Raw genomic sequence first — 27,192 nt, forward strand, 5'->3', positions numbered from 1 at the left:
CAAGACTCCGTCTCAAACAAAAAAAAAAAAAGAAAATGTCTCCTTTAACCAGCTCCAATTTTCTATGGGAACTTCACTTTCATCTCTTTCTTGGAGGCCATACCCACTTCCCACATCTCCCATGCTGCTGAGTGAAAGGTTCTCATGATTAAAACAGAAGAATAAGCACTGTCTCTCTGACCAAACCTCCCACATGCGTCTGCAGGACACCTAGCTCTCTCTAACATCCTAACATCCTAAAATATAACTGCCTCAAAAGGCGTCAACTTGGACACCTACAGCCCTTGTCACCTTGTGCAAATTAAGCCCGGAAAACACAGCTGGGACTCCATTCCTCACCTCATCCAGACAGAGATCACCAGCAGGAAACAGAAAGCCAGAGGCGTTTGTGCAGCCACTTTCCTTACTAAAGAACATCTCCTTAAACACCTGCCTGCCCTGAATTTTCCCATCGTACCAGCTCAAACTGACTGAGAAGAGCTGCCAGATCTCCGTCAAGCCTCTGAAGAACCCAGCTACATACCAGATAAAAATAACCAAAAAAGAGGAAGTCTATCAGATGCTTGATGGTTTTGTCAACAGAAAGCAGTTCTTTCTTGTCATATGGCCATGGGATGCAGCTGCCGCACAGGCTCTCCAGGGCCTTGTATCCCCAAGCTCTGCTAGCAGAGTTCCCTTAGCAGGCATGGAAGGTTGCATTTTCAAAGTGGTCCATCATCTCCCATCCTCTGTGCTTTTCCCCAGTGTGATCTTGACACTTTTCCCATTGAGAAGTGGGTCTATGTCCTCTCTACTTGAAGCTGGGTGGTCTTGAGACTCACTTTAACTAACAGAATGCAGAAGAAATGACAATGCCTGACTTCCAAGCTAGATCAGAAAAGATGCTACAGTTTCCCCATGTTCACTAGAACACTTGGGCCTGTAGCTTTGAGCCACCATGTAAGGCCAAGAGCCCTAAGAGAGTCACGCTCATGGATGGATTGCACATGGGCACCCCCATCAGCAGTCCTGGCCTCCAGCTCCTCTCAGCTCAGGCACTGAGCATGTGGGTGAACAACCTTCAGATGGTTCCTGCTCCATCTGCAGCTTCCCCCAGCCTTCGAGTCTTCCCAGGTGAGGCCCCAGACATTGATAAGCCATCCCTAATGAGCTCTTTCCAAATTCCTGACCCAAGTCTCCATGAGCTTAATAAAAAGGTTCTTGTTTGGGGTGGTTTGCTCTGAAGAAATAGTAATGGAAACAGGAGGTGACACACTGTGAGTCTAGTCTCATATCTGCTGCTGCTCTTGAATTTTTTAAAAAGGAAAAACTACCTTTTACTGAGCATTTACTTCGTGCCAGGCATTATGCTAAGGGCTTACACACATAACTTCATTTAATCCTCATTACAATACCATGAGGAAATACTAGAATTATCTCCATTCTACAGAAGAGGAAATCGGTTCAGGGTTGAGGACTTTGCCCAAAGCCAGGTCTGCCTGATTCAGAGCCCACAACAGTACCAGCCTAGGCTCTCTGGCCACTTAGAAAGAGGAGCTGTTTCTACATAGAAGACTCAACTTCTTGGGAGCATGGCTTTCCTAGTCAAAATTCCAGGTCTGGGAATTGCCTAAAGAACCCAGGTGATGGGATGCAGCATCAATGAACACTTGATTCTGTCTGAGCTGGGGCAGGCTGCCTTCCCTGGGAGGTCATAGCTACGGCCTACCTGCCCTATTACCAACTCTTGAATCCTACTCATTCTTTAAAGCCTAATTGTTCCAGCAAGGCCTCCCAGGGAATTCTGCCTTCTCCAGACCCCATCTGATGTATCTTGACACGCAGTCCCCTACTGCATCACACTGTTCTGGTTGTTTGGGATGTCTTTACATAGTATGACTCTTAAGGATGGAAAGAATGCAGTGGAAGTGACCTCTATGTTATGCATATACTAAATTGTTCATATTTCCTACAGCATGTATACAATAGCAGGCACGTCATTTTCTTATGAGGACATTTTGGGTAATAAAACTACCCAAATTGGTTGAGAATCATAATCTACACACAAAGAAAATATTCCAGGCTCTGAGACCTGGACTTCACCCCAGGCATCACAGAGGAGAAAGGATTTGAGGGCAGAGGAGGAAGTGGTACAACCCACCACAGATACCACCTTCATCCCTTGCCCTGCAGGCAAGGAAGTCCCAACCACAAAGGCTCAAAACACCAGGAGTTGCCATTTTGAACCACAAGTCCTTAATAGCCCTGGAAAGCTATGAAACACCAATTAAAGTGTCCGATGAATCACTTTTCAACCTCTCCATGTAAGAGCAGGGAGGAACCAACCTCAAGTACCTCCTCAGGCCAAGACTAGCTTTGCTCTGACTCACTGTCTTGCAGTCTATGATATGGATGCTTTTGTAATTCCTTCCTCCCACCTCCATGTCCATTGGATGGGGAAGATGAGACTTCCTAGCATCTTCCTAGTCTACCTCCAAAAATTACTCTACAATCCCGTTCCCCATGAGACAGAGTTGAGGATCTCACCATGGCAGGGATAATTCAAAACCATACAAATTCTCAAGATGTTATACCTCAGTTTCCAGGTGAAAGCCAGTCCTTTCCTTCCTTCCCTGCTACCTGGAAGGTGGGCATAACAGGCACACCCAGAAACTGCTGGGAAAATGCTCAAATGCCTTATTCCCTGCCTTCAGTGAACGTCCATGTGAGGAAAAGTCTTAGAATATCTTCTTTTTCCTGAGTGGGGTCACTTTTACTCTTCACTTTTACTCTGGACGGGCATTATCCAGTTTTTCCACCAATATACTACACATCAAATCAAGCACCAAAATGCTTGTAAGAAACCTAAAATTGGCCAGATTCATGGTCCATGCAACTAGAGTCAAGCATATAAAGCCACAGACTCACATGTTAGAATCCCAGGACAGTACTGTGCCCAAATTAGGTAGATACTGTTTCAAATAAAATTCTAAAGGACCAAATACAAAGCATGATTACAGTAGTCCCTCCTTATCTTCAGGGGACACATTCCAGGATCCCCAGTGGATGCCCCAATCCATGGATAGAATACGTATATACTGTATATACTGTTTTTTCCTATACATTCATATCTATGATAAAGTTTAATTTATAAATTAGGCACAGTAAGAGATTAACACTAACAATAAAATAGAACAACTATAAGAAAAGCTTTATTAATGTGGTTTCTCTCTCTCTCTCTCTCTCTGAAACTCTCAAAGAGTCAAAACTTTCAAGGTCAAAGTTTGGGGTGAAGTCAGTGTTTTCCCTGATTTGTTGTTTTCCTTTCCTTGTTGTACTGTATTCGCCCTTCTTGTGAGGTTATGAGATGAAAAAATGCGTATGTGATGAGGTGAAGTGAGGGAGATGATACAGGCATTGTGACACAATGACACAGTGTTTGGTACTTCCGACCTTCTGATGTGTAGTCAGAGGACTGTCTGCTTTGGATGACCCTGGATCATTGCGTTGTGACAATGTCAATGGTTGGATGTCAGGACAGACCATGTGGATGACTAATGGGCACATAGTATGCCCAGCGTGGACATGCTGGACAGCATGTGATTCACATCCCAGGCAGGATGGGGTGGGAAGGCATGAGACGTCATCACGCTACTCAGAATGGTGTGCAATTTAAAACTTATGAATCGTTATTTCTAGAATGTTCCATGTAATATTTCTGGCTCACAGCTGACTACGAGTAACTAAAAACAGGGTGAGTGAAACGGCAGAGAAGAGGAGCCTACCATACTCTTTCTCCTACCTCTAGGACTATCTGGGGGATGAAGGACATGAGGGCCACATATTACTGTCACCATGAATAATAAGCCAAGGAGAGTATCAGATAATGTCAGGTTACACTAATAATCTTAAATCATCTGAAGTTTATGTGGGAAAATTTTAAGTCCTTAGTTGATTTTCCATTGCCATCCATGGGATGTGATGTGGCGTCTCTCCTTGTCACTAGCAGCTGTGCATTTGGGCAAAGCAAGCTATTTTATTATTAATTTAATCCAAATACTTAGTAAGGGCAGGTCTCCTAAGGCAGGGGAGAGAGGAAAACAACTCTCTATCACACAACTGTGCCAACTGCAGTGAGATTATTAACAATCCACTCCAGGATTCCCATCTATCTCTAAGCAGGGATTCCTATCTCTAAGCACAGGGAGCCAAGAGTCCACTGCTTAAGAAATAAAAAATGAGGCCGGGCGCGGTGGCTCAAGCCTGTAAACCCAGCACTTTGGGAGGCCGAGACGGGCGGATCACGAGGTCAGGAGATCGAGACCATCCTGGCTAACACGGTGAAACCCCGTCTCTACTAAAAAAAATACAAAAAAACTAGCCAGGCGAGGTGGCGGGCGCCTGTAGTCCCAGCCATTCGGGAGGCTGAGGCAGGAGAATGGCGTAAACCCGGGAGGCAGAGCTTGCAGTGAGCTGAGATTCGGCCACTGCACTCCAGCCCGGGTGACAGAGCAAGACTCCGTCTCAAAAAAAAAAAAAGAAATAAAAAATGTTTTTATTATTCTTTTCTTCCTAAAAATTGTACCACCTAGCAGAATACTGAGCACTGTTATCCTTCTACATAACATACCAAAGAAAATGACTGAGTTCATGTTAGTAACCAGGAAAAACAATGACTTCACCCCTAACTTTGACCTTGGGACCGTATAAGCAAGTTGTCTCCCTGGTTCCTTGAATGGGGTACAGCAGATCCTCTTTCCACTATTGTCCAAAATACTTTGGTCCTAGCTGGAAAGCCTGGCAGAGTAACAGAGTCCCACTGTAGGGCTAAAAGAAGGAACACTGTCATGAGTATCAGGATGACCTTAGGCAAGTCACCCAGCTTCTCGGGGTCACAACTCTAAGGTTCCTGTAAGCTCTAATCATATCAATAAGCAAAAAAGAAAGTCAAGAATGACCAGAATCCAAAAACTATCGGTATTTTCCCTAACCACAGTCCTTTCCTCCTTCCTCTTATTTATTGTTTTTATTTTAGTTTTTTGGTTTTCTTGGTACTCCCCGATTAAGGTACCCTCCTTCCTCTTGGACCCTGAAGGTTAACAGAGTGCAGAAACAAACAAACAAAAATTTTAAGTGTCCAGATGGCATGTACACCGTGACTTAAACGGCAGAAGGAAATGAGGTATATAGATAAGAATAGGAAAGCCAAATATAAAGATGAAAACAGTTGTATCTGCACACTGGAATCTAGCATAACTCTTTTTCTTTTTTTTCCCCTTTTCAATGATACTTTTTCCTGTTACATTGCCTCATCAGCCCACATCAGCCTGCAGTCACAAGCATTTGCAGAGAAAGGTCTTAACTGTAAGATCAATCACTGGCCGGGTGCAGTGGCTCACACCTGTAATCCTAGCACTTTGGGAGGCCAAGACGGGCGGATCACAAGGTCAGGAGTTCGAGACCAGCCTGGCCAACAGAGTGAAACTCCGTCTCTACTAAAAATACAAAAAACTAGCTGGGCATGGTGGCGGGCACCTGTAATCCTAGCTACTCAGGAGACTGAGGCAGGAGAATCACTTGAAAACCTCAGAAGCGGAGGTTGCAGCGACTCAAGATGGCACCACTGCACTCCAGCTCAGGTGACAGTACAAGACTCTGTCTCAGAAAAAAAAAAAAAGCTCACTCACTGCCAGCACCCTGATGCCCCCCCTGCTGCAATGGGCCCCACTCCCAAACCTGCTCCAAGGGATGGATGGACAATCAGTACCTTCACAGCTGGGCAATTCCAGAGACACACATTGGGCTTTTGACTTTACAAACTACTCCAAGGAACACCTTCCTCTAGGGTCCCAAGCCCCTGAAAAGTTTATGAAATAGATACATAAAAGCAAAGGCTTGAAGAGAACAAACAAAGCTCATTCAGTAAAAGGGTTTGAGTCCATCCAGAAAGGAACTAGGGACAAAAAAAAAAAAACAAGATTTTTTTGCTTGGCCACATTGGAACTGCCATCGAACATCTGGGCTGCTACATGCGACGTCCTATACTAGGCATGACGTGAGGGGAGAGGGAGATGGGGGAGCAAGGGAAGATGAAGGAAAGAAAAACAGCAACACCTCTGCTGTCAAGAATTCTATTGGGATTTCTGTTTTCATAGAAAAAAGTTACCAGAGACAAAAAAACTTAATTGCATTTGCCTCTAAGAAGTAAACTTATGGTTTAGGATGAGAAGGAGACAGACTTTTCTTTCTTCTCTCTCTTTTTCTGGAGACAGACTTTTCTTTGTATTTCAGTTTTGTCCTATTTTTACCCATGTGTATCCATTACATTTTGAATGTTTTTAATTCTACAGTACAACTGGAAAGATTACGACTCAAACAATGAAAATGCAAGTACAAGACAAAAGCTACCACCCAAAAATACAATCACCAATTGTGATCTAAATACGAAGGGAATAAGGATAGCAGATGGAATTATAATTAAAATGGTCAATATATTGGGTGCTTATGATGTGCCAGGCACTCCTAAGAACTTCACCTAGATGATCTTATTTAATCCTCACTTTTCCCCCGTAAGATGAGATCAGTGGTATTATAATTATTCCCACTTTATATCTGCAAAAGCTAAGCCACAGAGGGTATGTCATTTGTTCAAGGTCCTTAGCTAGCAAGTAAGAGCCAGGTAGGACTCAAATTCAGTTTTACCCACAGTTCACATGGGCTCATCTCCAAAAGAAGAGAGGGTTCATATCCTAAATGAGGGCTCTAAAGGAGAAGAGGTATGGTGTTGTTTGGAGAATGTCTACACGGGAAGGAGGTATGTATGGGAAAGACAGTGCTAGAATCTGTTATTATCAAAACTATAAACATTTCTTGAGGACCTACTAAGTGCTGGACACAACCAGATTTAGACAGTAGCTGTAGAAACAAAGCTCTTATACAGAGATGAAAAAGGGGCAAATATGCTCCATTTACCTTCCAAAACAAGACCACAAAACTCAAAATCTCTTCAGTCCACCCTCAATACGCCAAGGTCTTAAATGACACTGTGTAAAAAGAAAGCTAAGTTGACATAGGGAGGCCAGGAGAGGATGTGAAAAAAAGCAGACTAATGCAGCAGAGAAGGGAGGGAAAGAAATATATTGCCTTCCTCCTGGGGCAAAAGCATTTTAATTATCAACTGAGAGTCCAGCAGAGCCATAAAACTGGCCAGCTGTCCCATTCAATCAAGCCAAAGGCTGTAACAGACAGGACGAGGCAGCATTTTTCAGAGGACCGAGCACTTCGAGTTAAGGCTGAGTCTAGAGGGTGCAAGACGCACCGGCCGTTTCCACAAGAGGCTTTTGCACAGTTAGAAGGGGCTGTTGGGGCTCAGTCCCTTTCAGGGGCTTCAGCAGAATTAAATCTGCCTGTTTCCGTGGGAATAGTAAAACTATGCCTAGCTGGCTTAGGAGAGGGCTACTCGGGGCTGCCTAAAATCCTCATGCACCACTTTAGAAAGGGAAATTCAGCCGTGTCCTGTGTGCAACTAAAATAACAAGGAATGGAAAGAAGTTTCTCCTACTCCTTAGGAAGGAAAAAAACCACAGTGCCATTTACTGAATCCAGTGCCTGTGAGATACTGACACATAATAGCTCATATCATCTTAAATAGTATTGCTCATTTCTGTGTTGCTCATATTTTACAGATGAGATTTCCTGCAACTCCAAGAGGTTAGCCACGTGCCCAATGTCAAGTGCTCAAGAAGTAGCTTAAATCCAAGTCTATCTAACTCCCAAGCCAGTGTTTCTTCCATTAGACCACAGTGGTTCCCAAAACCGATCTTAAGGGGAAAATGCTTTCTTCTCAGATCAAAACCTTCAAGTTTCCTACAAAGAGCAAAAACTTTAGGGAAGTTAGGAAGGAAAGGGACATGCAATCCACAGCTTTTAATATGTCTAATTTATATGTCTCACTTTTACAGTATAGTGGACCACATAGGGGACATGTCTTCCTGTTATTCTGCTGGTGAGGGGGATATATGAGGCACACCATTAAAGTTGCCTAAGCGACCCTGAGCCCCACCTGGAAAAGCCCTATGTTGTTTCAAAAAAGTGAGCAGGAAGCAACTGTAAATCAAAGCAGCAGCAAAGCTCTGAGACAGCAGGATGCCCCTTGCTTAGCTCCAAGGACAGAGTAGCGGGCGACTAACTGTGTCCTCCTTCTAGCAGGAAAGCTGTCCTTGGATTATTGTGAATCCCCAGGATGGTTCATGTGACCAGAGCATCTTCTCTCAGCAAGGCCATCTGTCATGCCCTGAGTAGCAGTGGGGGAAGGGGAGCACTTGTGGGCTCCTGTCAACTGTTTTCTCCACTAAACCACTCAGCAAAGATTCCGTTTCAGGAGATTCAGCCCCAGCCAGAACAAGTCCCAAAATGGGGAACCCGAGCACACTGTAGCCTGACACACAGAGGCAGACAAACTGTGTAGTCACTAACATTCCCAAACACACAGACATTCACGCTTTAAAGTCCTGGGCGGGACCTCAGAGACCACTTGTCCAAACCTCTCATTTTCCAGATGAAGAATCTGAGGTCCAGAGAGATCACAGATGTGCCCAGGGCCACCCGGCCGGTCAGTGTCAAGGACAGCCCTGGGGCCCATGTTCCTTCCTCTGCACCAGAACACCGCTTACACAGATGCCCACTTTAAGTTCTCTGTAATGATACTGATTCTTAACCTTCACTGAGTCTTACAATAATAAGAGCCCTGACCTTTTCCCTCCAAAATGAATGTATCCACATTTTGCATAGATTCCAGGTGGCTCCCTGGCCCTATGTTAATCTTTACGTTATAAGAGGAACAAAGTGCGGTTCTAAAGGAGGCTGTCAGGGGTCTTGAAGGAGACACCACAGTAAAGACCTGGACTCCCTGGACATGGGACGGAAGCTCATTTTTCTCCCGACTCAACCAGACCACTGACATCACTGCTTTGTGTGCCATCCATAAGTGACCCTGAGCTATCTCATTGAAACGAGGTGAAGAACCAGGTTGAGGAATGGAAAATTTTCCAAGAGATGCGGAGGAAAGGAGAGATAGGCAGGCTCTTTTCTCATCTCCTTAGAGATCCCGAAGGACAAATCTTGAACCTGAGCAATGACGGTGCCACAGACCACCTGCAAACTGTGGTCAATACCTAGCTCTTACCAGGTTTGCTTGGGAAGGGATGTGGGGAAGGGAAGACACAGTAAAATTTATTATTTACTTTCAAGGCAACAGTGGCTCAAATCAGAGGAAACAGATCAAAGACGAAGAGACTAAATATTCATCTGGAAATCAGAACCCACAGGCCTTTCGAAGCCTTTCTTGCCCTGAACTCAACCCCTCACCCAGGCTGTTTTCTGCAACTAAAAGCTCATAGTCCAGAAACCCCAACTTAAGACCCTTCATACAGCACACGCTTCTGCTCCAAATCCAGCACAGCATTATGAGAGCTTAAAAGTTGCCAGGCGGCCGGGCACGGTGGCTCAAGCCTGTAATCCCAGCACTTTGGGAGGCCGAAACGGGCGGATCACGAGGTCAGGAGATCGAGACCATCCCGGCTAACACGGTGAAACCCTATCTCTACTAAAAATACAAAAAGCTAGCTGGGCGAGGTAGCGGGCTCCTATAGTCCCAGCCACTCGGGAGGCGGAGGCAGGAGAATGGCATGAACCCGGAAGGTGGAGCTTGCAGTGAGCTGAGATCCGGCCACTGCACTCCAGCCTGGGCGACAAAGCGAGACTGCATCTCAAAAAAAAAAAAAAAGTTGCCGGGCGTGGTGGCTCACACCTGTAATCCCAGCACCTTAGGAGGCCGAGGTGGGTGGATCGCAAGGTCAAGAGATCGAGACCATCCTGGCCAACATGGTGAAACCCCATCTCTTCTAAAATTACAGAAATTAGCCGGGCGTGGTGGCACGTGCCTGTAATCTCAGCTACTCAGGAGGCTGAGGCAGGAGAATTGCTTGAACCCGGGAGGTGGAGGTTGCAGTGAGCCAGGATTATGCCACTGCACTCTAGCCTGGCAACAGAGTGAGACTGCATCTCACAAAAAAAAAAAAAAAAAAGGTTGCCCAGTGTCCTGAGCTACTTCCTGCCCCACTGAGTAAGCTGCAGAGAACCTCCATGGTGATGAAATAGGAAGAGGCAGGCAGGACTCCAGAGCAACCACTGGGAAATGAAGGCATGTGGCCCACAAAGAGATCCAATCCCCTTAAGAATCCTTCTCCACCAACCACAGGAAAGGACAGAGGCAAGAGAATCCAAGCGTGCAATTTGCCTGCCAGGAGGCCACAGTGTACAGAGCACTGGGCCTGCTGGCCTCCCTGCCTGGAACCTCCTTGCCCCACCTTCCCTTTCCACTTTGTCTCCACTCTTCACTCTCTCAGATCACATCGGAAACAAAACTTCCTCAGAGAATTCTCCAGCACTCCTCTTGAGGCATGTCCCATTATCAGCCATGCTCATGGTACTTACCACAGTCTTGACTTTACGTGTTGTGCAACTTTATTTTGATCAAGGTCCTTCTCCCTAACCCCACAGTGAGCTCCTGGAGGGGAGGGCCCGTGAATATTTTTGTTTGCTGCTAAATTCTTAACACCAGACTGGCCCATAACACTTAGACTGGCCCATAAAAGAAAACCAACTTTGCACAGGAGATGGCCACAAAGGCACAGGACAAAAGGGAAAGGCAAGGTTCCCAAACCACGTTCAAGAAGCCGAGATGCAACCAGACTTGCAAGTCAGATCTCTGGCCTCACTGGTTTCTTCTGCTGAGTCCTGCTCACCCGGCTGGTTATTTGCTTCATTTCAGCTTTATTCACTTACGTATTTATTTTGGCTTGCAGAACATGTCTCTGTATTCATGGGAAATGCTACCCATCAACTGAACAGGATGCTCTGAGACATGCCAGGTGGCTGCTAGCTAACCTCTGGCATAGCCTCCTGCAACCAAAAGATAAATCCAATTCTTTGAGCGCTTGTACACTTTTGCCTGGGTATACTTTTGCCTGGGAAAATCCTCAAAACACATCCATCATCCTCCAACTCCCTGTTAAGGAACACATAGCAAAAACCATCAAAGGACCTGACTAAGGGAAAAAACAGGGAGAGAAATTCAGAAGTATCTGAGCCAGGTAATGCCAGAAGTATTTCATTTGGAGAGGCCTCCATGAAGCATACAAAAAGTCATTTACTTACCTACCTCTCAAAAGGACCAAGACTTGGGTTTTCCAGCTGATACTTCACCGCTTACCAGGTCCACTCTGGGAATGCTTTATTGCCTATTTCATTCTCCTGTAGGAAAAAAACTGCTTTTTCGGCTACTCCTCATCCTTTTTTGAGGCAAGTCTAATGCCACATCATCCCTGGCCAGGGTGCCTAAGCCTTAGCTGCTTCCTCCATCAGGTGGAATGGGCTCTACCACTCGTGCAGGACAAGGACACTAGAGACTGGGATCCAGCGGGTCACAGGGTGCCACATATCTGGCAGCCAGCAAACTCACCAGCCATGAGAAATCCTACACAGGAAAACCAGTCAGGAGCTTTGGCCAGTGTGTGGTCCAGGTATACTCCAGGGCTTAGAATGTTAGAGCCTGCTGAGCTGAGGCCAAGGGGAAGACAAAAGCTCTGTCATCCTCACACTGGTGAAAGTATGTCTTCAGCTTCCTGACCTTGTGAACTCCAAGAGAAGGCTGGAGATGAAGACAAGGTGCAAGTGAACAGAATTGGGAGGGGGAGATGCTACATGGACCTCCAGTTACAAGAGAAGCAGCCAATCCAACAACTCAACAAAATTGGAACAGGCACTATGAGGAGCATGACAGGCAGTCCCCAAGTTGGGAACAAAGGGAGTACTGAGGCTGGACAGAACAGACTGGGAGTAGACCCAACAGCAGCGGGCAGTGGTCTGCTGCAGCAGCTCCTAGCAGCCGGTAACTGGCTACAGTGGAGACATGGGCCAGTGAGTTAGCCGGGGCTGGTGATCAGGAAAAGTGTGAAGAGGGGAGGAGGCAGAGGCGTTTGGGATTAATAACGAATGCTCTGTCACACCACCACAGTCCAGCATCCAAAACAGGTGTTTGGGCTCAGACAATTAGGATGGATCAACAGCCAGGGGATTCTAATGAGGATGAAAAGCAAATTCCATGTGGCAGGGGCTGGTGGCTCACACCTGTAATCCCAACATTTTGGGAGACCAAGGCAGGTGGATTGCTTGAGCCCAGGAGTTCAAGACCAGGCTGGGCAACATGGCGAGACCGTCTCTACTAAACAAAAAATAAAATAAATAAATAAATAATTCCACACAAGTGAGGTCTGAATGACATCCATGGATAAGAGAAAGGGAATGTCTACACTTTGGGATCCCATAAATAAACCAGTTCATATGATATTTTATTCATTCATTCATTCATTCATTCCTTTTATCTGTACATTTATTGAGGACCCTACTATGCACCTGGAACTATGATGGGAGCTAAAGACACAAAACCTATTTGGAGATGTAAGGGATGCTCCTGAAATCATAGCCAACAAAAAGAGGCCAGGTTGTATAACTTGGCAGGTTGGCCTGCAGGCCAGCATGGTGTTTTGTTATGGCCTGTGAATGCCTATCAGCACTTTAGATTGACTCACCCTGGCTAGGTGGCAGTTGAACTCGCAGCCATTAGACCAGGGGTTCTAGTCTTTTGTCACTGCAACATTCTTCTACGAACTACCAGGTAATACACATTTATCAAATGACGACTTAGCACTGACTATAGCAAGTATATGTGATAGGCTACCAGAAGCAGCCAGGTTTGAGCTGAGCACAGAAAACTGCGGAGGGGTTGGATAGGCAGAGAGACGAGGCAAGGGCACCCCTGCCAGCAAGGGGGAAAGGGGAGACCAGCTTGGCTAAAGAAGAAAGTGCCTCTAAGAAGAAAAGGCAGCAAAGATCTCATAAGCATTTAAGCTGACATCTGAAAAGAGGAAGGCAGGTGTGCCTAGTCCCAACCCAAATACAGTTCACCACTCACCTCTGCTCTTTCAGCTATAAAGTTAAGGATGAGTTGGTTGAAACCCAAAAAAGGTACAGGCAGGGGATAAATCAAACATTAATGCAATGGGGATGCTGTGGCCTTGTGAGCAGAATGACATTATTCCCAATTATATGAAACTAAAGCACTAGGCCACACAGAACAACAATGAAATACCCCAGCTGTCCAACAGGAGTGTGCAGGCAATAGTGTAGTGACAGGCTGACAATACACTGACAGGGGGAAGAGAAAGGCATGCTACAAGCAATATTTTTGTTAGGATATTATCTAGGGGTAAAATAAACATGCAAAATGCACAAAAAAACTGGAAAACACACAGTGTTTCTACCTGTGTTTTTCTGTTTTCTTTTTCTTTTCTTTTTTTCTGAGATGTTGTCTCACTCTGTCACCCAGGCTGGAGTGCAGTGGCGTGATCTCGGCTCACTGTAGCTTCTGCCTCCTGGGTTCAAACGATTCTCCTGCTTCAGCCTCCCCAGTAGCTGGGACTACAGGCATGTGCCACCATGCCTGGCTAATTTTTTATATTTTTAGTAGAGATGGGGTTTCACTGTGTTAGCCAGGATGATCTTGATCTCCTGACCTCATGATCCACCTGTCTCGGCCTCCAAAAGTGCTGGGATTACAAGAGTGAGCCACTGTGACCGGCCTCTTCTTCTTCTTTTTTTTTTTTTGAGATGGAGTCTCGCTCTGTTGCCCAGGCTAGAGTGCAGTGGCTCGATCTTGGCTCACCACAACCTCCACGTCCCGGGTTCAAGCAATTCTCCTGCCTAGCTTCCCGAGTAGCTGGGACTATAGGCACATGCCACCATGTTCGGCTAATTTTTTTGTTTTTAGTAGAGATGGGGTTTCACTATGTTGGCCAGGCTGGTCTCGAACTCCTGACCTCGTGATCCGCCCACCTCGGCCTCCCAAAATGCTGGGATTACAGGCATGAGCCACCACACCCAGCCTCTCTTTTTCTTTTATTTATTTATTTATTTATTTTGAGACAGAGTTTCACTCTGTCACCCAGGTTGGAGTGCAATGTTACAATCACTGCTCACTGCAGCCTCAACTTTCCAGGCTTAAGCGATCCTCCCACCTCAGCCTCCCAAGTAGTTGGGTCCACAGGCATGCACCACCACACCCAGCTAGATTTTATTGTATTTTTTGCAGAGATGGGATTTCACTGTGTTGCCTAGGCTGGTCTCAAACTCCTAGGCTCAAGAGATCCGCCCACCTCGGCCTCCCAAAGTGCTGGGATTACAGGCTTAAGCCACTGTGCCTAGCCCTTTTCTGTATTTTCTAAGAGAAGGAAAGAAATTATTTAATATGAATAGAAAAATAATGAGACTACCTTCAACGTTTTACTTTGCAAAGCTTTTCATATTACTTGAATATTCATATTTTACTTATTTAACGTTTTCTTTTTTTTTTTTTTGAGACAGAGTCTGGCTCTGTCACCCAGACTGGAGTGCAGTGGTGCAATCTCGGCTCACTGCAACCTCCGCCTCCTGGGTTCAACTGATTCTGCCTCAGTCTCCCAATAGCTGGGATTACAGGCGCCCACCACCACACCCGGCTAATTTTTGTATTCTAGTAGAGACGCGGTTTCACCATGTTGGCCAGTCTGGTCTTGAACTCCTGACCTCGGGTGATCCTCCTCCCTCAACCTCCCAAAGTGCTGGGATTACAGGCATGAGCCACCACGCTTGGCCACTTTAACTTCTAATGGCCACTATTAAACTGCTCTTCCGCCAAATGCCATTATGCCAAGCCACTTACTATACAAAATCCTGAAGTCCATCTACCTGCCCCCAAAAGGACAACCTTTCCATTTAAGACCATCTTTCAACAATGTGTTTGCTAACAATCACATAACTGGTTTTCCCCAGTCTGATGGAGCAGAGACACATAAATCCATTTTTATAGCCAGAGGCTTTTTACAAGTAGTTTTAGGGTGTGATGCTTAAGTTAATGAGGTAATGTGACAAAGTTGTATAAACCAGTAGTTAAGCCAGGGGTCTGAGCCACACGTCCCAGGGCCTGGCTAAACTTGTTTGGCTGTGTGATGCTAGCCATCTGAGGTAACAGTTCATACCAATATGTGTCCTGCATTAAGATTCCGTGGTAAGACTACTAGCTGCCAATTCCTCAGTGAATGCTCTTCCTTGGTAACAGACCCTGATTCTCAGCTGGGCTCACTGACACCCAGCCATAAAAGCCTCCATCTCCCTGGTCTCCTCTGCAGTTAGCGATGGCCAGGTGACCACAGTCTGGCCAATTAACGCACGCACATATGGCACGCTGGACTTCTGGGAAATTAATAGGAGCAAACTCAGCCACATGGGGCACTTTTTCTGTACTTCTGCTTCCTCTCCTCCTTCAGGCCTGTGACCTGGACCTCATAACTGGCAGCCATCTGGACTACAGGGTGACAATGAGGATGGAAGCCAAGTATTGGAATGAGGGAGTAAAAAATAGGAGCCTGGGTCCCAGACGACAATATGGAGCTGCCCTAAAATCCTCCAGACTTCTTTTCAAAGACAAGTAAATGTAGGCCTTGTTCAGCCACTGTTATTTTGTTTGGCTTTTCAGGTTATGTACGGTCAATCTAAACTCAATGCAGATTTTTTATCGACATAGGATACTATAAGCCATACATGTTTCACTGCCAAAAAACGGCAAATGACTTTTTAAAGCAGATGACCAGGATAATAAAACATTTTAATAAGTCACTTTTTACTGAACCTTTCTAACATCTAGGCGTTTATCATCAACTGCTTTCTCTTTCCCACAAAGACAGCTCCCGTGTATACATACTCTTTTCTCTAATGGTCAAAGTCAACTAACACATATAATTCCTAGTATTTTGCCCTCCCATGACAATGACCAAAATCCAATTCTCCGGAACCCTTAACAAAGCAAGGAAAACAAGCCAGTGTTCCCAAGTCTACGAAATACAAAGAAGTTATGGCTCCCGAGCTGGAGGCAATGGGCAAAGAAGTGGCATAGCACTTCTAAGATAATTTTCAGCCTGGGCCACAGAGCAAGACCCCTGTCTCTATTTGAAAAAAAAAAAAATAATAATAATAATAATAATAATAATAATAATAATAATAAAACAAAGGGTGGGCACAGTGGCTCACGCCTGTAATCCCAGAATTTTGGGAGACTGAGGCAGGTGGATCACATGAGGTCAGGAGTTCCAGACCAGCCTGGCCAACATGGCAAAACCCTGTCTCTACTAAAAATACAAAAATTAGCTGGGTGGGGTGGCGGGCGCCTGTAATCCCAGCTACTCAGGAGGCTGAGGCAGGGGAATTATTTGAACCCGGGAGGCGGAGGTTGCAGCAAAGCCGAGATCGCACCACTGCACTCCAGCCTGGGCGACAGAGTGAGACCCTGTCTCTAAAATAAATAAATAAATAAAATAAAAATAAAATACAATCATTTTCAAGTCATACACACATTGCAATGGAATAAGAACGGTGGTATCATCGAGGCTCATATTAGATGTATACAATCCTTGGCAAACATCCACCCACAGACAAATGTCAAAGTGCTACCCCAACACACATGTAAGACTTACAACTGACATCAACATCAGCGCCAACCATGCAGTCCAGTGGACCAGAAACATTACTGGCCATCAACTATATTGAGAAGGTCCTTTAAAATACTGCCGAATGTTTAAGTATTATACAACTCCTGCAATCCTGATGGCTCCCCCGTGGCAATCCTAAAATCCACGTAAGGAAAAAGAAAGGACCAGAGTTTTGTCTCCTGAATAACAGAATGACACTCAGGTCTCTTGCCCTCTCCTACAAACAGCAGAACCTTAACAGGGTAACTTTTCCTGCATAAGAGCCTCTGCTCCTAAATACAAATCTCTTAAGAGGTAAAAACGTGTACGCAGAGCTTAAAATTACACCAAATTCAAAATTTCATCAAGTAAACTATTAACTTTTACAACTTTGTTATCCTAGCCCAACTTTCTAAATGGGCGCAATTATGTAACATTACAGTACTTTGCCTAATTCTCTCAACATGATAAAATATTAGAAAAGTAAAATAAAGAAAATTCAGCTTCTCCATCACATTTTCACATTTTCCAGCAGTACATCTGCTTCTTTTTACCCCATCACTTAAAGCAATCTCTAGGTAGAAATTACTTTGAAAAGAGGTCACCAAAAGTTTCAATTTATTTAAAGAAGAGAATTTGAGTTGGGGGGCGGGGGGGATGAAAATCATCATATGATAAAGAGACAGGAAAATGGCAAAGGGAAAAAGAGAAACCTGATTTTTTATGTAACTTAAATACTTCACATGCATCATATCTAAACACATATCTAATGTTCCACATCCTTACAAGAAGGAGTTTTTCTATTATTAAGGGGGAAAAGAATACAGGTAGAAAAGATAAATGTATATTTGCATATATATATATATATAAACCAGATACGCTTTAAAAATGTTGGGAAGAATATGCCAAATGTAATAGTTCTTCTCTCAGAAGGGAAACATTATAGGTTAACTTCCTCTTCTTTTTAGTTGCACTTTCTAATTTTCTACAACCGACACTTACTACTTACATAATTTTTCTTTAAGAGATGAGGTCTCACTATGTTGCCCAGGCTGGTCTCAAATTCCTGGGCTCAAGCAATCCTCTTGCCTCAGCTTCCCAAAGTGCTGGGATTACAGACGTGAGCCACTGCGCCCCGCCACTACTTACATAATTTTAAAATGTAGTGTTTTTTGTTTTTGTTTTGTTTTGTCTTGTTTTTTTGAGACAGAGTCTCACTCTGTCGCCCAGGCTGGAGTGCAGTGGTGCAATCTTGGCTCACTGCAGGCTCCGCCTCCTGGGTTCACGCCATTCTCCTGCCTTAGCCTCCCAAGTAGCTGGGACTACAGGCGCCCGCCACCACGCCTGGCTAATTTTTTGTATTTTAGTACAGACGGGGTTTCACCGTGTTAGCCAGGATGGTCTCGATCTCCTGACCTCGTGATCCGCCCGCCTCGGCCTCCCAAAGTGCTGGGATTACAGGCGTGAGCCACCGCGCCCGGCCTTAAAATGTAGTTTTTAAAGTACACAGATTCACAACAGCATCAACAGAAAAATAAACCACATCTGGAACAGCCTGGAACAAAACAAAGTCTGAAGGGTTTCTCGGCTCAAAGCTGAAGGGTACAGAGAGAGTGAAGTCCCTGGGGGCCTATGCTACCCCCAGAGTCCTTCAACCCAAATGCCCTCCTCTCTGGGACAGGATGCTCCAAGTGATTTTAAGTACATACCATTATGCAATTGCGTCCTCTTTACCACCCAGTGTAGGCGAGAGAGAGCACAAACTACCACAGAAAAGAAGTGGATTCCTAACCCTGCTGAGTCAGCCGATGTGAAGGACTGGAGCTTCTACCAACTCACCATTTAATATTTAACACTTGCTTTAAATCCAGTTTATGGATTCTGGATGTTTAATAAACAGTTGCTTCTCAGTTCCCTGCTATTAAATACTAGGTTATTATGGCATTTAATTAATACCACCCTTGGGCTACCAGGAGGTGGGTAATAGTACCAGCAAGTCATGCTCTCCAGATGGACATCACCACCTGAATCAGCTCAGTTTAAACAATAGGATTCTCTTCTTAGAGTCCCTTCTGGGATGGGTACCTCAAGTTGAGGTGTTTAGGTAAACATTCAAACAGATAATAAAGGCTTGTTCTACCTCTTGTTCCACAAAAAGGAAAACCCCTTTAGTGATAATATTCACACTTCCCACAAGTTTTATGCACAGCATTGTCAGAATTACACATTCTGATATGTGGAAAAATAGTAGGCAAGGCCACTCTTGACTACTAAAAAAAAAAAGCTCAAAATTATCCCAAACTCCTCAGGCGCCTCTTTCCTCTCTTCCTAAACCAATCTTTCTCAGCACTCATCTCACCTCCTACATCTCCATTCAAGGATGGAATATAAGCAAGGAGTTTCACTGTCCTCTAAGGTTCCATTAGGAGGTCACTCCTACTGATGTCATGGAATGCATTTGCAACTGCTCTGAGCCCCTCCAGCCCCATCTCTTCATACTCACTGTTGCTGGACTTAAGGTCGCGGTGGATGATGGGGACAATTGCCTCATCATGTAAGTAGTTCATCCCTCTGGCAATCTGCACAGCCCAGTTCACCAGGATGTCTGGGGGAATCCTTTTCCCAGATAACACTCTATTCAAAGGTCCTCCACGAGCAAACTCCATGACCAAGCAGAGGTTGGGCTCCTTCAGACACACCCCTCTTAGGGCAATGATGTTGGGGTGCTTCAGCATGGTGAAGAGTTTGGCCTCTTGGCGAACATTCTCTATAGTCTGGCTGATGTCCTCATCGGGGTCATGGCGAGCTGCTTTCACAGCAACCTCATCCCCTATCCAGAAAGCACGATAGACCTTCCCAAAGCCCCCGATGCCAATAATCTCTTCCAAGGTTAGCTCCGCAAAATCAATTTCTAACACTGAGAAAGGGAAGAAAAAAAGAAGCAAGTCAAAAACATCTTGAAAACATCGTATTTAACCTTTCATTTACCTGGATGGGTAAACACAGCAAGTTGTCTGTTTACTGGGCCTTTCTGTCTCCCCATTATAAAGCAAATTCCATAAGGGCAGGAGCTACAATTAACTTATTTTCCTTTGCATTTTCCTTAGTGACAGTCAGCACATGGTAGGCATTCTATAAATATTCATGAAAAAAATCCCACCTGGAAAATCATGCAGAATCCTGTACCAAAATCAACTATTGTAACTAAAGGGAATATGGGGGAGGTCCTTTTTTCTGTTCTTTCTTCCTTTAAAATACATTTAAACATAGAGATGGGGTTTTGCCATGTTGCCCAGGCTGGTCTCGAATGCCTGCGCTCAAGCAATCCTCCCGCCTCGGCCTCCCAAATTGCTGGGATTACAGGCATGAACCACTGCACCTGGCTGAGATCCTTTCTTTGAGACTTACTCAGCTTTACTGTGTGCTCAGTGGTGAGAAGCACCCAAATCAGTGCCAAGGCAGACACCCAACAACCAAACGATAGAATGAGAAGACCTCCTGCAGAAGTATGATTAGAGGCTTAGGAAAATCACTAGCTCCCACAGCAGCACACAGCACTAAGGTGAGTGGGGAAAGGATTCTCAGGGAAGGCAACATTTGAAATGGTCCCTAGACCGGGCGCGGTGGCTCAAGCCTGTAATCCCAGCACTTTGGGAGGCCGAGACAGGCGGATCACGAGGTCAGGAGATCAAGACCATCCTGGCTAACAGGGTGAAACCCCGTCTCTACTAAAACTACAAACAAAATAGCCAGGCGAGGTGGCGGGCGCCTGTAGTCCCAGCTACTCGGGAGGCTGAGGCAGGAGAATGGCGTGAACCCGGGAGGCGGAGTTTGCAGTGAGCTGAGATCCGGCCACTGCACTCCAGCCTGGGTGACAGAGCGAGACGCCGTCTCAAAAAAAAAAAAAAAAGAAATGGTCCCTAAAGAGTGAGTGGGAGAGATCTCAGGCAATGAAGGAAAGCAGGGTAGGGAAGGACAATCAGGCAGAGGGAAGGACAGGAGCCAAGAACATGGAGTAGGAAGTATACGGTATATTAGGATCTCCAGGGAGTCTGCTGTGCCCGGGTCATGTGCATCAGGATTGGAGACAAGGCTCAAAGCCTTGTTGAGGGTAACCAGGCCAGGAAATGTCTTTAAAGCCATTCTGAGGGGCTTGAATTTCACATTGTAAACAAGAGGAATCATGTATCTTTCAGAAAAGGAATGTCGTTAGACCTGTAATTTAGAAAGGAAACCAACTCTGGCAGCCGCTGGAAACTAACCTGGAAGACAGAGACCCAACAGCAAAAGGACCCTCTAAGGAGGCCTTGCAGCTCAGAGGTCTGAACCTCAGCAGCAGGGAATATGGGGAGTATGCAGTCAATTTGAGAGACTTTCAGAACTTGGGTTCTACCTGGACCTGGTGACTGAAACATGGGAAAGGAGCCTCATAAGAGATATCTTATTCCAGCAGTCATCTGTGCCTCAGTTCAAGCCCTGATAGTCCCAGTATCCCACCCAGTATCCCAACCAATCATTCTCCTTCCCAAATCCAGAGTTTGAACCTAAGGTACTTGATTATATATTTCGGTGTGTGTGGAAAGGCTTTCATGGGTAGATAATAATAGCTGCCAGTGATTATAAATCGAGCTACATATGGGGCTAAGTGCTATATGAGCAAAGTGTGTTTTGTTTCTTGCATGAAACCCTGTTCCGTATCTTCTTTTTTCTTTTGTCTTTACCTGGCTGATTCATACTCATACCTCAGGTCTTAAGTATCAGTTTCATAGTGGAACTTCTCCATCCCCAAGACCAAATGAGGTCAGGCCCCTATCAAACACTTCCATGGCAGTTTCCATTCCACAAGAGGCATCAAAGTTATAATTACTTAATGACTTGTTCAATGCCTATTGTCCAGGCCAGATTATGAGACCCACGAGGGCAGAGATTCTGCCTGCTCTATTCACCACTGCACTTACCATGCCAAACATTTTGTAGGTGACCAATAGATCCTTGAAATAAAATGGAAAAAAAAAATCTACTTGATATGGTTTGGATATTTGCCCCCTCTGATTTTCATGTCGAAATGGAATCCCCAGTGCTGGTGGTGGGGCCTGGTGGGAGATGTTTGGGTCATGAGGGCTGATCCCTCATGAATGGCTTGGCATAGTAATCAGTGAGTTTTTGCTCGAATTCACACAAGATCTGGTTGTTTAAAAGAGTGTGGCACCTCCCCGGTTTTTCTCTCTTGCTCCTGGCTCCTACCATGTGACATGCCTGCTCCCACTTCCCCTTCCACCATGAAAAAAAGCTCCCTGAGGCCTCACCAGAGCCAAGCAGATGCTGGTGCCATGCTTCCCATACAGGCTGCAGAACTGTGAGCCAATTAAACTTTTTTTCTTTATAAATTACCCAGCCTCAGGTATTCCTTCAAAGCAATGCAAGAATGGACTAACACACTATCTCAATAGGAAATAAACCAAATTCAGATCTAAAAAAAAAACTGAACTGGAACTGGACCTTCTGAAACAAATACAGAAAATAATCACACTTTACTAAAAAAAACCTAAGAAAACAAAGATACATTTCTGAACTTCTGGCAAGACCAAAAGAGGAACTGCCACTGCTGACTACTCCCTTCCTCACTCAGCCAGCCCTGTAACGCCTCCGTTCTCCACTCAGATGCTGGTGGTGCTAAAAAATCTGTTCACATGCTTAATTATAGCACCTCTATCCCATCTGGGGCTAATATTCATATGTATTTTGTAATGCAACTGGCAGTCTGCACAAAGGAAACTCTTAGGTGGATAAGTTAGGTGGATAGTCTTTAGATATACAAAAAGTATGGCCCATCCTGACCCCAAAATTCCAACTGTTTAAAAAGGTTATCACCTTACCCAGCAGTCTTCCTGGAGAATGAATGTCATGGCAGAATATTGTAGACTAGCAATCGGCATCCATTCCAAAATCCTTCTAGCATAAATTTCAGTACTACAGAGGCTAGGAAGCTAAAAACTACATTTCCCAGACTCCTTTACAGCTAAAGTTCTGAATGCAAATTAAGTTCTGCCAATTAGATGCACAAGATTTGAAAGACAGAAGTGAGATGAAGACCATCTTGCTGCGGGGATATTTTGCAACAGCATGTTGGTGTCCAATCACTAAGTCTGCAGATGTGGAGAGGAATGTTTCGTAGCCAAGTGGTTGCCTAATCTCTAGGCTGCAGACACAACAGGGTGTTTTTGAAGCCAACAGCTTCAATGGCAGCTCCTGATTCTGTATGTTCCCAATTAGAGAGGTAGCAGCTGACCTGGTGGGCCAGTTCTGCTATGTTCTGGGAGTTGTTCACACAGGTCCAGCTGAGAGCCTCTTCTCTCAGCCCTTCCAACAATTCTGCAAGCACCGAATTTCCTGTGCTAAATCTCTTTCTTGCTTAAAATAGCTTGAGCATTTCTGAGCCCCAAAATGAATCCTGACTGATTACTAATTTGTGTCTGATGTCATCTCTATGAATGAGGAAAATATGCCTGTTATAAAGAAAGATTAGAAACCCTCTTGGAGAAATACATGTTAAGAGTCTTCCTGGTCATGGAGGGAAGGAACATTCATGTTTTTCTAGCAGCTTTTACACATATGAAAAGATGTGTGATTATTTAACAAATTTGTATCTGTTTTCTTATTTCCTCAACTGAGTATCTGAATTCTCCTTAAGGAATTTTAACTATTGTACTTTCTCTTGTACCCTCCCTTCTTTCCTCCAGTCTTAAGCATAGTTGTAAACACACAGTAGGTGTTAAATATTTATTTAAACGCAGGAGGGATTGAAAAAATAAATGCAGGGAGGTTTAAAAGATACGATTCAGTACGAGGGTGCTGAAAGGACAGCTCCTCTAAAAACCTCTGCAGGGAAGGGAAAGCAATAACCTCTCTTTGGGTAGAACATAAAAATCTCAGGTTCTTGCTATTTAGTTAAAAAAATATCATGACCTGACTCCAAGAAAAGTACAGAACACAGCTTTCAAACTGATAAAAGACAGAACCCAGGAAGAAGGGAGGGAGGAAGGACCACCTTTTTCCTTCCCTGCTCAGTCCCTTTGGATAGGAACGAAGGAACTAGACCTCCAGGTGCAGCAGAGTATGTGGGGCTCTCCTTCCCTTCCCTGCTCCAGTCAAGACCTGGTTTTAAGTAAGAATCAGGTCAAGCTGCATTCAGCACATTTTTCAGTTTCTGTAGAAGGATATTTCCAAGAATATCAGGAATAAATCCTTAGTTCTTCCATTTTTAAAGTCAAGATGTTATTCCCTCTCAATCACATGCTTGGAAACTGAATGTTTAGGCGTATTTTGGTGGGTTTTGAGTAAGTCAATGGTATATACTTCACTCACTTAAAAATCTTAGGTACATCTGAAAATATGTCCTTCTATTTCTAGTGGATGTAGATAATAAAAAGTATAAACTAATAACCTTAATGTATGCCCTGTTTGAAAACTGAAACAACTCTCTTGTAAGAGAAACTTTCATATAATACCTAGGATTCCACCTCCCAAGATAGTGAGTTTGGAACTGTACATTTTTCATCTTTCACTAAAATAAAGAAGATGGGTGAGCTCCTGGGTTATTTATATTTGTCATCCATAGGCAGCTAAATTCTAACAAGCACCTACAATGGAGAGGATTAAAGCACTATAAGAACGTAAAATGACTTAAAATAACATTTTTATATGTTTTCTTTGTCATGATATTTAGTAATTTTCCCCTTCTGTTTTGAATAAAGTTTGAGGCCAGATACAGTGGCTTACACCTGTAATCCCAACACTTTGGAAGGCTGAGGTGGGAGGAATGATTGAAGCCAAGAGTTCAAAACTAGCCTGGGCAACAAAGAAAAGCTCATCTCTATTTAAAAGTAAATAAAATAACTGGCTGGGCATGGTGGCATGTGTCTCTGGTCCCAGCTTCCTTAGGAGGCTGGGGTGGGAGGATCCCTTGAGCCCAGGAGTTCAAGGTTGCAGTGAGCTATGATTACGCCACTGCACTTCCTGGGCGTGAGAGTGAAACCCTGTCTCTAAAAATTAAAAAAATTAAAAAAATTAAAAAAACAAAAAAAGCTTTTAAATAAAGTTTGAAGCTAAATTTTCACTTAAGAAACAATAATATGAAACTAAAACTGAACACTATTGCTTGACTTAACATCTTCTATTCATGGTCCAGAACGTCACAACATCACAACACATCCTTAGAGGGGAAGTTCAAAAGGGTAACTCTGGTGATGAGGTGTCAGTGGCTCAATTTCATTCCAAGTCTTTGGAGACGTTTGTCAATTGTCTTCACTTTCCAAATGACACGAACTGATCTGGTAGAGCACATAGATGAGAGATGCACCTGTCAGTAACAGCCCATGTTCACCCTCTGATGAACCAAGGCACTGCATCTTTACCAAGACACTGCACTGAAGTTTTATATTTACATCGTTAATCTCCCTCATGTAACTTAAAAGCACTTTCTGATCTTATCACTTCTTTATGTCCTGGTACTTAACACAATGTACAGTATCTATCATTCACTAGGTACTCAATGATTAGTTTTTGACTGAAACTAAATTTTCTGAATTATCAAAAATTAATTCCAGTCAAGATCAGAACTCCCAGTGAGGCCAAATAAAAGAACGTGCCAGATCTTTCAAATGAAATATTCTTCGAGTCAATTCTTTCCATTAGAACAAATTACTTCCTACTGTCTCAACATCTGGGTTCCAGATTTAGGAATCCACTCTATCCACAGTAACTTGTATGATAACGAAGATAAGTCCTGGTCACCTAATGAAGAAGTAGTACATTGCTGTCATGCCTGGCTCTGTGGACAGTTTTTCAGCCTAAGTCATACTGACTCTTGACTGCTCCAGCAGCCAGAGCACAAGATATTAAAGAAACTGAGTTCCTGATCACGAACCTCATCTAGCTCTTCTACTCTGACATTAGCTGTCCCTGAAAACAAAATCACAAAACTTCACCCACAGAATCAAAATCTGACTTATGTTTAAAATGACACTATGTTTTCTAACATGCCAGGCTATTCATATTTCTTCCAATATGCCCAAGTTCATTTTCAACACTTTCAAAGCACTATGCCAGGATGCTTAGCCTTAAGCCTACCAAACAAGTCCCAAAAAGATGTAGTATCTGGAAACAATCTAAAGTAATTTGCTACCTCCAAGCATTTTAAAGATTAAAATGAAGTTTTAAACTGAATGACAGGGAGAGAGGGAACCTAAAGATTTGAACATCAATTTGATAGTCAAAACACCAATAGAAAAGGAAGAGCAGAAAAACAAGTGAAGAGGCTATGACTTTGATATTACGTGCTAGTTTTTAAAAAACATCTTAAGACAGACCAGACACGGTGGCTCACGCCTGTAATCTAACACTTTGGGAGGCCGAGGCATGCCGATCACTTGAGGTCAGCAGTTCGAGACCAGTTTGGCCAATATGGTGAACCTCATCTCTACCAAAAATGCAAAAATTAGCCAGGCATGGTGCAGGCACCTGTAATCCCAGCTACTCAGGAGACTGAGGCAGGAGAATTGCTTGAACCCGGGAGGCAGAGGTTGCAGTGAGCTGAGATTGCGCCACTGCACTCCAGCCTGGGGGACAGCGAGACTCTATCTCAAAAAAAAAAAAAAACAGAAAAACAAAAAAAACCCCTCAAGATTAAAGTAACACAATGTGGGGGTAAAAAATAAGTTACAGAGCCAGAAACGTAACTGTTACAAAGGAAATTTTAAAACTAAATATTTAAAGTTGGTCCTTGCTAATGACGTTTTAAAAAATCAACTAAGATGAAAGTATACAAAATAAGGAATAAACAGTAATTAATATATATTAACAATACCTTTTTAACAGATAAGAGATTATGGAAACTCTCAAATACAAAATCGTGTAAACTGCACTAAAGAGATATTTAAGTGTTTTTTCTGAAACAAACTAATATGATTAAGGGATTCTGATGGCAATTTAACTCCCTTGAAGAAACAAAGAAGATTTCATTATAGGGTATGAAATATGGGGCTCCTGGAAAATTGACGGAAACCAGGACACTGGGAGAAAGGCCCTGGGAGGGACCCCTGAGCATGGTCCTCATGAGATTTGACCAGTTCCGAATATAGGCAAGGATCTAGGGTGAGAAGAAAGAAGAAAATGTATTTCCCAAACAGCGTCACTGTCAAAGGGCTGGGATTCAGCCACTGTACCTTGCAATCCTGATCTCCCATGGGGCAACGACATACTTTTTCCTCTCTAATCATCACTTGTCCCACCCCCACTCCCAACACACACATCCTTCTTAGCACGTTAATCAGTGAGACTCCTAAAGGTACAACTTCTGAGATATAAGGATTAGGATCCAAGAAATCAACCCGACATTTTACAGGCACTTGAGCCTTGAGTTCACACATGCTTCCGGGACTTGTGAGCCAACCCAGCCCTGAGAAGACACCCCCATCTCTTTGAAAGCAAATGCCTTTAAGAGGCGGGGACAGGCGTTAGAAGAGGTGGTGGCAAGGTCCCTGATTTGGGGACTAAAACTTGGACACTAACCACCTGCTTGCCCTAAACACTTCCA

At 44.2% G+C, this 27,192-nt stretch overlaps 1 protein-coding gene across 2 annotated transcripts in view; it reads right to left on the bottom strand.

Moving 5' to 3' along the window:
- Positions 1-19,513, bottom strand: part of MAP3K9 (mitogen-activated protein kinase kinase kinase 9) — an 81,414-nt gene extending 61,901 nt beyond the window's left edge. For both annotated transcript variants that reach the window (XM_017882756.1, XM_017882755.1), the window contains exon 1: positions 19,102-19,513. In XM_017882756.1, the coding sequence (XP_017738245.1) occupies positions 19,102-19,333 (232 nt within the window). In that variant the 5' untranslated portion in view covers positions 19,334-19,513. The remainder of the gene's footprint in view (positions 1-19,101) is intronic.
- Between the last annotated feature and the right edge of the window lie 7,679 nt (positions 19,514-27,192).

This window comes from Rhinopithecus bieti, unplaced genomic scaffold, assembly GCF_001698545.2.
Source record: "Rhinopithecus bieti isolate Rb0 unplaced genomic scaffold, ASM169854v2 scaffold_13259, whole genome shotgun sequence".
NCBI lineage: Eukaryota > Metazoa > Chordata > Mammalia > Primates > Cercopithecidae > Rhinopithecus > Rhinopithecus bieti.